This window comes from Callionymus lyra, chromosome 5, assembly GCF_982586985.1.
Source record: "Callionymus lyra chromosome 5, fCalLyr1.hap1.1, whole genome shotgun sequence".
In the NCBI taxonomy this organism is placed as follows: Eukaryota; Metazoa; Chordata; class Actinopteri; order Syngnathiformes; family Callionymidae; genus Callionymus; species Callionymus lyra.
In genome coordinates this window covers 36,188,111-36,204,713 of record NC_141822.1, presented here as the reverse complement: position 1 = coordinate 36,204,713, position 16,603 = coordinate 36,188,111, and the positions used below count along the sequence as shown (strand labels likewise).

The window sequence follows — 16,603 nt, the reverse complement described above, 5'->3', positions numbered from 1 at the left end:
GTCAGTCAGTCATATTATTTTCTATTGATAACCAAAACTAAATATACTATGAATACAAATGTTAAACTCCAGATTAGATATTCTCATTAATAAGTCAAGCAACTGTATCAAGAGCCATTTATTTTAGTGGTCTGATTTAAAGCGACCTTGTGTCCAGACACATGGCAAATGACATACAGGCTCAAACCTGACCTCTTCTTAAAAGTTTTCTTTCTTTTAAAACATTTTTTTAATGTACTTTTAAAATGTTTACTTGTTAATGTTAAGAGTTTAAAGTGAGATGGGAAAATCTTTTTGTTATATAGTTGCAAAATAATTGCTCATACATATTCTTTGTAAGGTTTAATATTTTGATCAATTATATATATTCAATGGTTTGTTTAAGTTGGCCAACAAAAGCATGGTGACGATATAGATTCATTCTTGTGCCGTTGACGTTTCAAGCTACTTCCGGGTCAAACTTCCGGAGGGTTAACAACATGGCTAGCCGTTAGCTTAGCCTCGCTTCTATGAAGACAGACTGAATATAGCAATAAAAGTCAGCGACTTTCTTTAATTTTATATACTGACCACCTATTGACTTGATTAAATATTTACTAAGCTACCCTTACATTTGCATGTATATTTATGTCAACCTTCTTTATTGACATTTATTTATATTTTGACATTATTGTGTGTAAAAGCTTCTGAGAAGCTAAAACATAATTTCGCACCATCCATACGATTAGCCCAGGATGGCGTCGTTCGGTTGGAAGAGGAAAGTCGGAGAGAAATTGTCGAAATCCGTGGCGCAGCAGTTTGAGCCTGAAGGGTCCCAGCCAGGGAGAGCTGAAGACGAGGTGGACTGGCTGCACGCTGTCAAACGCCGACGGGAAGCACTGCTGGAGGACTGTGAGTCCAAGAGCAGGAGGCTGAGGGAGGAGGGCTCGCTGCTGGCTGAGCAGGGCAGGTAAAAAGATGGCTTTGAAGTTGCAGTGTCAAAAAGTGTATGTTTCAATACGTCTTTATTCATTATGGTAGCTTAGAGAGAGAGCTGTCGTCAAAATGAAAAGCTATTCATGGTCAGGCTCCTCCTTACATCACTGATCTGATTTAGCCTTCCCCCCCAGCTCGGGCTCTGAGGTCTGTGGATCAGAATCTACTGATGGTTCCTCTCACACGGTTCAGGACCAGAGGAGAGAAATCCTTCCTGGCTGTTGCTCCTAAGCTTTGGAACAATCTTCCTCTCTCTTTGCGCTTGATGGATCTTCTGACTCCTTCAAGAAACATCTTAAGACGTTTCTATTTGTTCAGGTTTTTCCTTGATTTTCTGGAACTCCTGTTGTGTTATCAGTTTTATCTTAGTCGTTAAAATATATACTTTATTGAATATTGTTTTAATTGTTTAAGCGCTTTGTGACCCTGGTCTGGAAAAGCGCTATAAAAATAAAAATTACTTACTTACTTACTATTCATTTGTAAAAAAAGATAAAATGAACCCAGTAAGTGCGTTTTATTGAGTTCAAGCAAATAATCTTCTTCATCATCCTTATCTCTCTCTCTCCAAACGTTTCAATGAGTGGCCCCGTTTCTCAAGTCTTTCAAGTCATTCTCACTATCTTCTTACAACGTTTCATGTCTCTAGCAGTGTCGCCCTGTCCTATAAAGATGTTCTTTGTGATGAAGCTGATGACATTTCCTTCACAGATTATGTAGCCTGTCAGTCGCCCGAACTTGTGCCTGCACTCTTTTTATCGCCTCCTGGATTAAAAAAATAGTTAAAGTATATTGGTTATGTAGAACAATTGAAACATTTGTTAAATAGTGAGACCGTTTAGAGATATGGTAAATTATATGCAGGGTCTGATATAATTATGATGATACAAAAGTAAGAGAAGTTTAGAGGAAAATTAAAATATATTTATGTTAAAAAAACAAGGTTCTGAAAGAATATCAGTACCGTACAGTAGTAGTCAGGTTTTTTGTTGTTGTGTTTTCATTTTTCAATGTTTTACTCTTTATCTGTTTGTTCACGTTAAAAAGTCTAAATAAAGCCACAAGCAGTTGTCTAAAGAAACACGTTTAAACACCATGTATATACTCCCTTCTTCTTTTGATTATGACCACAAAATTGAAGAATTGTTGTGTTCGGGGTAATAATAATAAAAATGAACACACACGCCTATGATTGCCATTTTGTTGAAATGTTTTTACAGAGAATTCACAATTGGAGTGAGACTGTTTTGAATAGAGAGAGTGAGAACAAGTTGGGGCTAGATTTCTAGCACTATTAAGATAGGATTATTGGTTTATGTGAATGAATGGCTTGACAACAAAAGTGCATGAGTGGAGTCGTAAAAGGTTAATTATTCTGGAACTTTTGAATATTTTATCTATTAGGTCTAAAACAATCTCATTAAATAGTTAATTAATCAATTTATATGGATCAGAGGACTTGTTAGTTAACAGCAATATGTAAACTTAAACCCCTATGTAGTTTTTTTAGTCTTAGTTATCTTAGTATTTATTACATTTTTTTTATTTTCGATCGGTTTGATCATATTGCGTTTGAAACGTGCACCGTTTCATAGTGTCCTCTAGATGGCGACATGAAGTCTAATTTGAATCAAATATTAGTAATGGGAAAATGTCAAGATAAAGAAATGAATAAAAGGACACTCGAAAATAAGCTCAGGTTTTAATTTGATTGCATATAATTTTATTATAATTCATTTTATTTTAAGATTCTAAAAAACAGCCCATTTCATATATTTTACCATTTAAAATTTGTACATACAATGGGTAATCATGCCATAATTGTATTTTATTTTAATAATTGTATTTATTATTATTTTATGTACTTAAAAACAAAACAAATATTATATAAAAGCACCACAAAAAGTGGGAAACCAAACCCCCTAAAAAGGCAGAAAATAGTAGAAAAAGAGATATTCATGTATATAACACTGTATGTGATTTTTTTTTGTCATCATGTTCCCCTCAAATAACAAATTGACACTTATATTAGGGCTGGGAAATAAAAATAAAATCTTGAAGACTTTTTTTTTCTTTAATGTAATTACTATTAACGGTCCAAAAGTATTGTGGATACCAGTTTATATTTAGTGTGTTCATAATAATTATTTGACAAAAAACTAATTAAGTACTTTTTTATTACACAATAGGCTTTGCCCACCAACTGTCCCAAAAATAAAACAAAAGTATGACACATTTTTAATGAGTAGCTAAGTGGTGGTAGTAGGTGGTCATAATAACATTTATATTGTGTACAGAGAATTTAAACAGGACCCAATAGTGATAAACATTTAATAAAGTAAATTGATTCTCCCGCCAGGGTAATTGACCTTTACATCCGAAAAACATTTTTCCCTTAACTTAATTATTTATATTTAAAGTAAAATATTTAAATTAAGACTATTTCAAAGAATCACTCTGTTACTTCCAATAAAATGTTAAGTTACTCTTGTGCCAGTTTATTGTGCAAGGTTGTAAGGATGTGATTTCCTCATATCCATGGTACAAGCTTTCTTAATGTTACTCCAAACTTGTTTCTGAATGGTAATATTAAACAACGATATTATGTTTCGCACGGGATAAGTATTAATAATAAGTATTTGTTAAAATTCTCAAACGTATCCAAATGTAGACACCTGTTCAATGTTTAACTATGTACAAAATAAATGTAAAAAAACAATTCGCATTAGCAAAAATTGAAAAGTTCAGTACAAAGACATTCTTATTGGGCCCCGACGCTTTGAAGCGACGTAGGATTTTTTTTATTTTCCCTTTTATGAATCTTGTCTTAATCATACCGTAATGCATGATTTAAATTTTAAAAAGATATATCGTCCTTGCGCACCACGAGAATTGTGTAACTAACACCTGTTTGTTCATACCCCAACGCCTGCCTGGCCAATGTGTGAAGAGAAACAATGTCATTGACATCCTTGATATTGTGACATGCAAGCAGCTCCTCTCTGGCGCTCAGTTTCGTGGGAAACCAATTCAAATCAGCCTTGTGGTATACGACACTTACTTGACACTCATTGGCTGACAAGTAGCGAGGGCAGGAAAAGTGAGTTTTCTGCGCTCGCTACTTGCGAGTTAGAATGAACTCAAGGGCAACATTACTCACTTGACACTCATTGGCTACCAAACAGGACGGTCGCAAACTTTATAAAACCGATGCGTGTAGAAAACGTATCTAAATCTAGCCTGTGCGTGTGTCCGTACCGAAGGCAGAGATGTTGAACAACCTGCCTCGACTTCAATCGAAGGGCCAGATGCTGAGGAGTTTAACTTTGACTTGTGGCAACCGGGCCAGCATGTACAAATGGAGGCTTGGTGTCACCACTTCCAATTAAGCCTCCCTTTTCCACATGCTGGAACAATGTAGCTCTCAAAATGCAGGAAAGAGTGTTGCAAATTTAAAAGTGTAACCTCTATGTATCAATTATCATGGTTTTCTAACACTTTCGATTATTGTACTTTTTGGCTTGGGAAACTGGATAACTGTTCCAGGTTTTCTCTGACTCTTTTGATGATCTATCTTTCTTAAATTTTTAATAATCTTTAATAATCCTCACAACTAACTAGTCTAGTCATGTCTCAAAGTAGTTAAATTGTTTTAACAGGTGATCTATAAACACAATTGATAGAAAAAATCGAAATATTGTTATCAATTATGTAAATTAAACTCATTGGCTGTTTCTATTAATGTGACTAATTTCTAGTTGGAGAATTTTCATTTCATTAGTTAGGAACAATTTCTCATGTCTGGGCTTCAATACTAGAGGGATATTACGGAACAATATTATGGAGGTATTTGGATGTTTTTAATTTGTCTTTGGACAAACAAAAAGTGAATACCGGTCGCTACTCTCATATGGGCATACATTCTGGCTGTAACTCCAAAAGGGACTGATAACTCCCAGCCTTCTTTCACTCGTTAGTTACTCAGGGGTAAGAAGAAAATAAGATGAATATACATTTTGGATTAACTATACCTGTTATTAAGCCCCTGTGATTTACTTTAAAGTTAACTACTTAAATGTAGATGCAGAAGCACACTATTGTATGAAGTTAGTCATACAGTTTTAATAATTCTCATGTAATTTTAACAACATAATAATTATAATACATTTTTTATAATATAATTTCCCAATGCAAATTTTTGTTATAAAAATATCCAGTTTAGTCATCTGATGAACTAAAAAAAAGCTTCATATATAACTTCCTATCATCGTTTACTTCCCTGTCACATTTATTTACATTTTGGCAAGAAAGAAAAGGCAAGTCCCAAAAGGGGTAGAAGTTGCACACCTAAATGCTACTATTATTATTCTACTTCATACCAAAGAACTGCATCTTTTCAGTGTCTGACTAAAACAAAGGCCCAAAATCCTTTTAAGTTGGTCTAGATGAGTGCAGTACAAAGATTTGGATGTCTTTCACTCAATATGAGAATCATAAGAAAATAAATGGAAATCAAGAGGAACGTTTTGCATCATATGTTTTAAAGTTGAAGCAATTTCATTGTTTCTAAAATGTATACAAATGTTCGATTTTTCAACCTCATTTAACCTTTTAATGCAGTGTCGGTCTGTCTTTGTCTGACTTTTCTCACAGACCTTTTACTGGATGTACTTTTCGGGGTTATCAAGTGGCTAAATAGACGTTGTACTAGAGCCATGAGACTGTGTTGTTGGCAGACTTGTGTAAGAAAATCACATGTCAGATTTTAATTTCTGTTTTTACATATATATGCAATTCACTTTTATTATTAAGTCTTTATGTGACGCAAACCTCTTAGAACAATCCAGTTTTACGGAATCTTTTGTCTTAAATACATCTGCTTACCTAACCTAAACTTTACAACAGACTGCTAATGCACTTGATTTTTTCTTTGCGTCTCCTCTGATTTACTTGACTTATATATACATAAATATATTTTTAAACTTTTTTTTTTTTTACACATTTTCCAACATTCATACATTGAGATTTTAAATTCTCATCCTGTCTGCCATTTACAGAAAAAACAACAAGGAATTGTATGTTTTTAGCAACAAAGTATTTGAACCCGCCAGAAGAAATACATAGAAATTGTGAAGAATAGGTGAAGAAGATGAAATAAAAATAAAAGACCCGAAAACAATCACAATGAGAAAAGGAAAAAAAAAACCTGTGGTGTGTCAATATTTTCTACATATATTGTATCTATCTATAGTACATAACAACAGCAATCAAGGTAGTTAACATTCTTGTTACACCAATGAAAATTCCTCCATTTAAATTCAGTATCGTACCACCCAGTGCACTCATTGCTGAGGATGTTGGTATTCATGCCATTTCCCCCAGTCTTTCACAAAATGGTGATATTTTGTTCTCAATTTATTCTTTTTATTTTGTTCTTAATTTAAACTTCCTTTATACTTTTTAAATAATTTCTTATCATCACACCATGCTCTTTGTTGAGTCTGGACTAACAATAAATTCTGTTATCGTTGCAGGCACTGGGAGGCCATTAAGAAGTGGGATGAGGCCATACAGTTGACTCCAGAAAACCCTCTTCTCTATGAGATGAAGTCTCAGGTATATGTTGTTTCGTGTGGCTAGTATAACTGTGGACAAGTTCAATGGGCTAAAGTGTAAGAGTCTCTGATGTAAACATGTGAAACTTGTGCATCTTATATACTGTATACTCTGTACATCTTGTATATGCAACATAAGAGATGGCATTAAACCAATTAACTAGTTTTCAATCACTGGTGAATTGTCTCTATATGAAATAACTATTTTTACATTCTTATAAGCTAGCTTTATGACTCAATGACTGAGTCGTGATACAGCGGCATAGATGGACAGGGTGTATGGCTTTAACCTCTGTTCTACCCACCTTCATGGTCATGTTTGGAATATAATTATCATCCTAGATCATTAGGATACATAATTCCTCTCGTCAGTAAATTTAAAATCTGAACAAACAAAATAGAAACCATGCTCGGTGTGTTTATTTTTTATCTGAGCAGGATGCTGCATTCAGCAGGTTTTTCAAGTCATTCAAACATTATAATACAAAGGCTCCAAACATTTTATAATGATTCATTCTCGGCTCCAAAACTCAACAAATATCTGTTTTACTTGTTTTTGTCCCAGAGACCGAAGTGCACGTTCTTGCCTTTGTGGAGTAAGTACTAGTTATAGTTTATCAGCCAACTGCCACATCTGTGTGTGATATTGAGTTGATGACAGCAATGTCTGGCTTCTGTGTTTCACTTCCTTCTTTAATGCACTGTGACCTCTGATTATAATATGCTGTTTCACTTTAAAACATTTTTAACTCGATACTTCTCCTTCAATAAACTATATTGCAACAATACTTTTTATGAAAAGCATGTACGGTGGTCATTAAAGTAAGAAAAAAAACCTGAAGCTAATCTTGCTGCAGTGGTCTAACCATGGGGTTTACCGATTAAATGTAATTAAGACGCACACATCTTTCCTCTGTATGAGGAAACAGCAGAGGTTTTAAAAAAATAATAACTAGTAAATACAAATATTTAATTACAAATATGGGTGGTTAAAAGGTCTATTTAACTAACTAATTAATGATACATATTGGTAAATGAAGGATTGAAATACAGATTTTTGCATGGGCTTGTAATCCAAATAATAAACGGAGTTATAGGTCATTCTTTCATTTTTAATTTCTTATTTTCAGAGGTTTAGTCTCGGGGGAAGTCAAAGAGCTTCCTTTTCCCCCAGAAAAACCTTCCAGATTTTTAGCTAGAAAAATAAATCATCCTTTTAACTTTCTAACAATTTGGTTAGAGTAACTTATCGTCACAGTGAAACAAGAGATCCACAATTAAACTGTCTGCGTTTCAGAGAATGTAGAATTGAATGGATCATTATTTGGTTACAGATCCTTTAAGAAACTCTTAAAATTGAAATTCTACTAGTTTTGTTTAAGTTATTTAAGTAATTGCTTTCTATGAGGATCACACTGTAACAAGATCATTTGAATCTTACGTGTTACAATCTGAAACAGTTATTTGAATTTGAACATTGGTATCTTTTTTTAATTCCATATTTTAAATAGAAAGACTGCATTTCCGGAAGAAAATGCAGTGTGAATGCTGACCCTGCTGTGCTGTGGAAGTAGTAGCTGAAGTAGAAGCAGTAGAACAGTAACAGTAGTAGTAGAATTATTAGAAAAAGTAATAGTAGTAGTAGCAAAGGTAGTAGAAGTAGTAGTGGAAGTATTAGTGGAATAAGTAGTTAAAGTAGAAGAAGTAGAAAATTAAAAGTAGTAGTAGAATTAGTTGTAAAATTAGAAGTAGTAGTAGTATTAGTAGTAGTGGAAGTAGAAGCAGTAGAACCGTAACAGTAGTAGTAGAATCATTAGTAGAATTAATAGTAGTAGTAGCATAAGTAGTAGAAGTAGTAGTGGAATGAGTTGGTTATGGTAGAAGAAGTAGAAAATTAAAAGTAGTAGTAGAATTATTTGAAAAAATAGAAGTATTAGTAGTAGAAGTAGTAGTTGAAGTAGTAGTGGAAGTAGTAGTAAAAGTAGAAGTAGTATTAGTATTAGTAGTAGAAGTAGTATTGGAAGTAGAAGTAAAAGTAGAAGTAGTGGGTCAAAGTGGACGGAGTCGAAACATACAGTATATTGAAGATTTTCCCCATTGAAATAAATGGGGTAGAAAAAGAGGAATAAAAGAAAGAGTGGAAGAGATAAAAGAAAGATAGAACATAGCCCGCATTTCAGAAACAAGCTGAATTGATAAAAGTTTGAACGGTTCAAATCCGATAAAATTGGTGGGAGTAGAAGCGGAACAAAGTTTAGGTCAGAAGAAAACAGGATCTCAATGGGAAGCATTCACACAACACACAAAAATAACCTTATAACTCCACAGGTCCTGACCATTCTGCGAGAAGTGTTTCCTGCAACCAAAGCAGCTGAGATGGCGGTAAAGCTCCGCCCTGTCTGGTGGGAGGGCTGGCAGACTCTGGGGCGTGCCCAGCTCAATCTGGGCGAGGTCGACCTGGTGAGTTATACTGACTCGCAGAGAATCAAACTGAGTGCGCTGCTATCGCTCTCAATGTGTTGCCAAGTGTGAAAAACATACACAAGGTGCTCAAGTCATACGCAGTAAGGTGAGAAAATAAAATCTCACAACATAGCGTACAAATTGGAGTAAATATTTGGGGTCAGCCAGGGTTATATAGTTCAGGCAGTAGATGATGGTCGCAAGCAGTCTCAAGCAGACTTGAAAATGATCATCAGTCATGGTGGATTAAATAATCTTCATGTGGGGAAAAAGCTGACTTGCATAAATAAGTAGGGCCAGTAGTGCAGTTAGGAAAGTAGCAAAATACAACAACTCATATTTGTGTAATTTCAAAATTATCCGTGAGGCCCTGCCCTAAATAGCAATTAATATGATAACTCTCCTCACTTACTCTCATGTTACACATGTTGAAGTCTTCCTCTCCAAGATGCAGTAAGTCCCTCATCATGATGATGTTTGAAGTCATTACTTTATAAGGTAAGGTAAGGTAAAACTTTATTGATCCCTCAGGAGGTCTCCTTCGGGAAATTGTTTAATTAATAATGTTCTCCCCCGTCTGTCTCAGCAAACAAGAGGCTATGAGAGCGAAGACCATTACTATCTCATTATTATATCCTCCTCCAGCCAGATGTAATTACGCCCTGTTTTGTTTATAAAACGAGTCCCTTGGAGACCAAGACTTCGGGGAATGATGACAAGCGGTGACAAACCTCAATGCTTGACAAATCACAGCAGAGTGGGTGTGGTTATGGTAAACAAGATTGAATCTCTAGAAAACAGACGCATACTGATGAGTAAAATTAAAGGTAAAATATAAATTTAAGAGACATTTCAATCAACACATTAGTTGGCCTTTAAGTTCAATGCCAGCATGTAGTATCAAAATCTCATTCTTCACTGCAGGAGGGTTCAGGTGAAGTAGTGCTGAGGTTTTTTATGTGAGTTAATCGACCTCCACATCTTCTCTATATGGAAAGCGCATAAATGGAGCAAATATTTCATCAAGTAATCTTAAAATTGTGGCTACAATTATGATTAGTAATTGTGATGAGATTGTTGTTGATATTGTGTAAATATTGGCACTATGTATGTATTTAGAGGATTAGATGTGAACTCATCTAAGTGACATTTTAATCTATGTGAGCAAACATGGTCATCATATTCACTGCTGGTGAAAAAGTTGGTTGTTTCATATTAGTACACCATTTTTCTGCCTACATAAGATGGTTGCTTGACTCAAATGCATATTAGTATGTGACCAAACTTGTTAATTACAATGTAGTTTATAGATGTGTGTTGTATGAGCCTTCAGGTAGGTGTTGTGAATTTGGAGATCTATTCAGCCTGCTGGGTCTCAGTGCTGCTGTGGAGCTCATGCAAACTGACTTTAGGAATCTGTTGTGTAGCGTTCTGCCTCATCATCTGTGTTCATGTCTTGAAAGTCAATGCATTTTCATCTGAATTGTCTTTAGCGTTGGTGATCCATTAAGATTCCTCGGTTGATTCTTTTCACTACATTTTCTTTGCAACCTCCCTTTCAAGATAAGGCGCCTCTTTTACCCAACGCCCATGTGCCTGAGGCTCGGGATGACTGCTCCTCAAACATGCTTGGACTTGTGCATTTATAAAACCCACATATCATAGTCGCACCATTCACCCGTTTGGAAAAGGGTAAACAAGGCATGTGTATACCGACCAGATAATGGTACTTTGTGCAGCTCTGGCATGCTTGACTGCAACAGAGCTGTCCTGTGGCAACAAAGACGACAAAAGGAAGTGTTGAAAGGAACCCGAGTTGAAACTTTCTCAAATATCGACACACCTCTGTTCATAATGATCTTGGCAGGTTAAATGTAGAAAGATGCAAATCTATTTATAGTGGGACATGTTTGATCAAGTCCCTATGCTGTTGCACATGTTGGAGCTGGGAATGTTTCTGTAGAATCTTTTTATGAATGCTTCTAGCCTTGAGTCCATGCAGAAATGATCATAAAAGTAGTATTTATGCAAGTATAGTATTATCGGGGAACTAAAAATCCACGTAACATGTGGAAAGGTATTGCAGACTGCAAGAGAAGCAAACAATAGGTCAGCCATGATCCCGTTCTGACATCTAAAACAGCTTATTTTGAATGGAGACTGTGCATCTCCCCATCAGTTACTCGTCACACAGCTGCATGAAGAAGATCAACACCGTAAGGCTGCTGGTCCCAACAAGGTGCTAGGCCACTGAAAGCATGAACCGACCAACTGACAGGGGTTTTCCTCAACGGCTAAAACATGTCACTACAGCTGTCCTTTTAACCTGTATAAATCCAAATCATTGAGAGGATAGGATGATCCTGAAGCATTTAAAAGATGCTATTCCTGCTGGTCTGAACGGGCTGTATTGGTTAAGCCCATATAGCACCAGACAGAAATGGTTTTGGCCATCAGCATCTCCAGAGTTTATAGGAGAGAAATTGCGTCAGATCCTTCCCACCACCACTCTTAACCCAAATAAGTTGACTAGAAAGTCGCAAGTAAACCCTTTGCCCAAAAATACTAATCTTATTCTCATCTTATTATCATTCAATTGACTGCTCCACCTGCCTGCAACAATAGGACAAAATAAAACATTTTTCACATTGTTATATCAGCTGTCTTTTAAAAACTGTCTCATTTGAAGAAGTAAAAGCTATATTTTTACAATAGAAAAAAAAACTGCATTCACTCTGGTTCACTAATGGAGTTTGAACATACTTCCGTCGTGTAACAGTTTCACACCTTAAATTCAATATATTTTATACAAGTGCCATGCAGGGAAAAGGAAAAAATCTGACAAGGATTATTTTTGTGCGTCACTATATTGTTGCTATATAATCCACGGACACACTTCCCTAAGGTCCTGTTTATTTTCCACAGATTGTCTTTATTTTAGTTTCGGCCCAGCATTTGATTAGATTCTCTCAGAGGTGTGACTTACGATGTCACTGACAGCTGCAGTAAACACCAGACGAACCATATGGGTCATCTAATCTTTTAGTGTGCACACAGAGATCAAGGATTTGCTGGTACTGTGACGATGCTCGGAAATGACCAAAATGTTCCATGTTCTGTCAACTACTGGTATAATTTTCCCTTTCCACACATGTACACATGCGTTCTATCAATACTAGTGTTTCATGCCTAACATATGACCACCGGCCTAATGTGAATTGGGAAAAATATGGGTGATTACATCTATTGGTGTTTCTGACTGGTTTGATTTCTACAGCAAACTTGACATGCTCATGCATACAGAGAAAGGTTGGGAACCACTGCTCAGATTTTACTATCCAGTGAACACATTCACCCAGATGTTATTACTGACCCTGACGTCATGTTAATAATTTACTGTAACTCCCATGACATTTTCACCTTAAGAGGTTGGTTGAAGTCATATAAAGAAAAACATTCTGATGCATGACACTCACTGCATAGGCTGTTTAAAAATTGAATTGCTTTGAATTGAGGTCTTAGAACAAATAATTATTTTTGAACAAACAATTTGCTAACCAAGTTTTGCTGAATGAGCTGTGTGTATAGCGTGAAGAAGTATGTAAAGGTAAGTCATTCAGAAGAAGATTTTAGGAAGACGAGATGAAAAGTTGTGTTACCTACTAAAGAGATACTCAAGTTTCAGATGCAAGTCCGAATCAAAGTTTATAAATGAGTAAGTAATGGTTATTTCTAAAGCGCCTTTCTAGACCAGGGTCACAAAGCGCTTTAAAAATCAAATACAATACACAGTTAAAACTATTTACCGTACTATAAAAGGCCAAGACAGATAAGACAAACACAGGAGTCTCAGAAAATAAGGGAAAATCCTGCACAAATAAAAATGTCTTAAGATGTTTCTTGAAGGCGACAGTAGACTCCATCAAGGGCGCAGGGACAGGACGATAAGGCAACATAGTTGTAACTTTTGGTTTGATTACATACTCTCTAAAGTCCTGGGCATACCACGCCGACTGTCAGGCGTCTGACGCCGTTGGGCACGCTGCAGCGTGTTGACGTCGGAGAGAAGTGAAAACTGGAAATGCTCTGAGACTAGTCGAGAACGGTCTGTGGTTTCACCTGTTGAACGAAAGATAAAATAAAAATACAATCGATAACGACACAAAAATGAAGCGACATTGTCAGCCCTTGGTCTTCTTGTTGTGGAAGAAAGACGTCGCAGAAAAAACGCAGCTCTGAGGGCTTTTCCGTATGTGTCGAGCAAGATATAGGTGATTATCTAGAATGATCATTAAAGTCATGTCAACAATATTGTCCTTCTGTATCATTATTAGCACAAATTGACCATGAATCAGACACGGTGATAATGTACAAATGTTGAGATGAAGATAACTCACATGTGAATAGGACAACAATTGCTGCTTCATTCACATGATAATATTGCTGTGAAGTTTTCAATAAAAGTGTGGTTCATTCCATAGCTGCTTATCTAGTGTTTACAAAAGTCACTTCCGTTTCATTGTCCTGCGCTGATTCGCTAGCTAAACCTAGCACTCGACCAATCAGATTGACCATTGAGCCTGTTGAGACTCCAGACACCTGCACCTGCCTCTTTTGTTATCCAACTAGGACGCCGACTCCCAAATGGGGGAGACACACAACAGGGATTTGGGGCGCCGACCACACAGGACTGCCCGACGGCGCCAGACGCCCTATAATCGGCGTGGTGTCTCAAGGCCTTAACATTCTAGGAATAAATCATAACTGAGGTCATAAAAATGAATTGTTATTGATGCTTGTAGGTGACACACCGCTTTGATAGAACCTTGAGATTAATTAATCTGATGGTCTTTTGTCTCCTCAGGCCTTCAGGTCTTTCCAGGTCGCGATCCACCTCTGCCCATGTGAGAGCTCTTTGTGGCAGGAAGACCTGGCATGGGTGCAAAAGCTACAGATACACAATCTGGCAAACAAGAAGAAACTCCATGAGGAAGAAGAGACTAGGAAACAAATCCTCTGTGTACCTGAGCTTCAGCAAGACTATGACTATGAGTCAAAAGAAGTTCTCGATGCTTGTGTGACTGTTGCTGAGCGTCATAATCAAAATGAAGAGCTGAAGCAAGAAGCAGTGGTCATAGATGCTGAGGGGAATGTGACAAAAGTAGAGGCTGTAGAAGGCGGGTCGAAAGTTGGGGTGATACCATCAGAAGGAGTGTTTGTTAAAGCAAGAGGACTTTGAGTCACAAAACATAAGGACTGGTACGGAAGCATGAGAAACTTAAAAGAGGTCTCTTCGGCAGATGGACAATACTTTATTCGCATCACGGAAATCCTTTAACTGGATATTTTGAGGTATGGAAATCTATAACTGTGGCATTGACTCATCACCACTAAAGGTTATTTTTAATAAATAGATGCACAGTACACCTTTGAAAAAACGTGACTTATCAAACAATCCATCTTTAAAGATACCATGATGTTTCTGTTGCTGCTGTTTAAAATAAATGTGTTTTGTGTTAATTAACATTTTGTTTTGTTTTTTAAGTTTTGTTTTGTTTAATTGTTTCATAAAATCAAAGGCATTAAGGTAATCACAAAAAAATAAAATTAATTAATTTGATTCCTTTTAATGTACCTTTTAATGCATCTCTTTCAACATACAGAATACAGAGAGCTACAATAAGCCAACAAATTGTTGTGTAAAAGTCAATTGTTTACATCTGTTTATGCAATTCTCTTCTTGTGTCCTTTTATGAGTCAACAATTTCATTTCAAAAACTTCACATATAATGCAAGTCCATTCTTTAACTATAGTTGATCTTGTCTTGTGCCATTTATTTTGGTAAAAGGTTTTTTAGATGATGCCAAAACAATTAAAAAATATATATGTGTCTTCTTTGTGTAAAATATTAAAATGTAGGCCCAGATATAACATAGAACATTCCTGCTGCAACCCTCTGTGTTGAAATTAAAAAATCATTAAAAAAAAATATCCTTCCATAGATCTTTAAACTAATGTGTCTGTTGGATCTCTATGTACTCATCACTATGTTTCTGTTTGTACAAAACTCTCTTTTATTTAGATTAGATAAACTTTATTTATCACTCTCAAGGGAACTTGTTTAATTGAAATATTTTCATATGAAAATGTGCTTAAGCACTGCCCACTGAAAACAGTTTGTTTCCCGGAAATGAAATCTTGTTTACCATAACCATTGTTGAAGAAATAAATAGTGATCCTTGTTGTTGAAAGAATAATTATGCTTTATCTCTTGAAAAATGATATTATATTTTTTTTTTATAATTTTTCATATTGCAGTTAGACCATATTGAATCCACTGTCTAAATTGACTATCTGGTAAAGAGATGCTAGATTTTACTGTATCAATATTAAATGTATCAATATTTCTAATTGCTTTAGGTAATTTGCTTTTCATACAGTTTCTTTATTTCTTTTGTGAATTTGCCCCAAAGGTATGTTATCGTCTTAGCATTACAATTCGTTTTCAATTCCGTTCTAAATTTTTAGATGGGAGCAAATGTATTGTCAACATTTATGTTTTATTTCAATTTAATTTGTACTGTACCAAACATTTCCCTCTTTTGTATTAGCTTTGGATTACTTCTTTCTGGCAGTGGGCTTTTGGTTGAGTGACTGAATACATTGCATTACTTTATTATGTAGTCCAAATTTGCTAGGACAAGATACACAAATGACCAATAAACACCCTCAAACGCTTTCTATATCAAAGCTTATTAAGACAACTTAAATGCTATTGCACTCTACATTATCAATTGGAAAAGGCGAGACGATAAGATAAATGTAATTCCTTATGCCATAATTTCTGTGTGATGTTGTACGTACAAAGAATTTTATTGATCTCTGTATTTAAGTTACTCTTGCTATACTCTTACACAACACAAATTTAACATTAAAAACTGAACAAAAACTCAGATGCATTAAAAGATGGAAGTAAAATGATGGTTACAAGCATTTTCTACAGACTCCTCATTCAGGCTACAGGTTATATAATTTAAAGATTAATGTCGCAGATCTCCTGTGTGTGTTTAAGGAGTGCCGAGTTTGTTTGGATAATTCCTCAAATTCATTGTTCTGCAGATGGTTTCCTGGACAAGAAGAGCAACCAGTCGTCAGAACTGTAACCGTCTGAGACTAAAGAAGAACAACTTCTTTGTGTTAGGGAAAGATTGTCATGTACTTCCTCATTGAATATAGACATCATCTTCTTCTCTTTCTCTGACCCATAAAAAGAACTGTGGGTTATTTTCATCTTGTTCCTATATGTAACACATTAACTCTGTGTCAAGCAAATTGTACTTTATTTCTAAATTCATTAAACTAATATAGACTCTGTTCTGCTGTTTTAATGTCTTATGTCGTAGATTTTTTGTGTTCATGTTAATGATAGAATAAAACAGGCTAAATCATTTTCACAAAAATGTTAGAACACTAACAGAATGTGACTTTGGATGATGCATTCATGTGCTCTCATTGATGACACTGTGGAAGGTGCTAACAGGGATCCTTC

The 16,603-nt window shown here is 35.6% G+C and overlaps 1 protein-coding gene across 1 annotated transcript; it reads left to right on the top strand.

Moving 5' to 3' along the window:
• The first annotated feature begins 494 nt into the window (after positions 1-494).
• On the top strand, positions 495-16,376 carry ttc33 (tetratricopeptide repeat domain 33). Its single transcript, XM_087792216.1, has 4 exons — positions 495-949; positions 6,510-6,591; positions 8,919-9,050; positions 13,918-16,376. Exons 1-4 carry the CDS (start codon positions 735-737, stop codon positions 14,290-14,292), a joined length of 804 nt encoding a protein of 267 aa, XP_087648342.1. The 5' UTR covers positions 495-734; the 3' UTR covers positions 14,293-16,376.
• Positions 16,377-16,603: the final 227 nt, after the last annotated feature.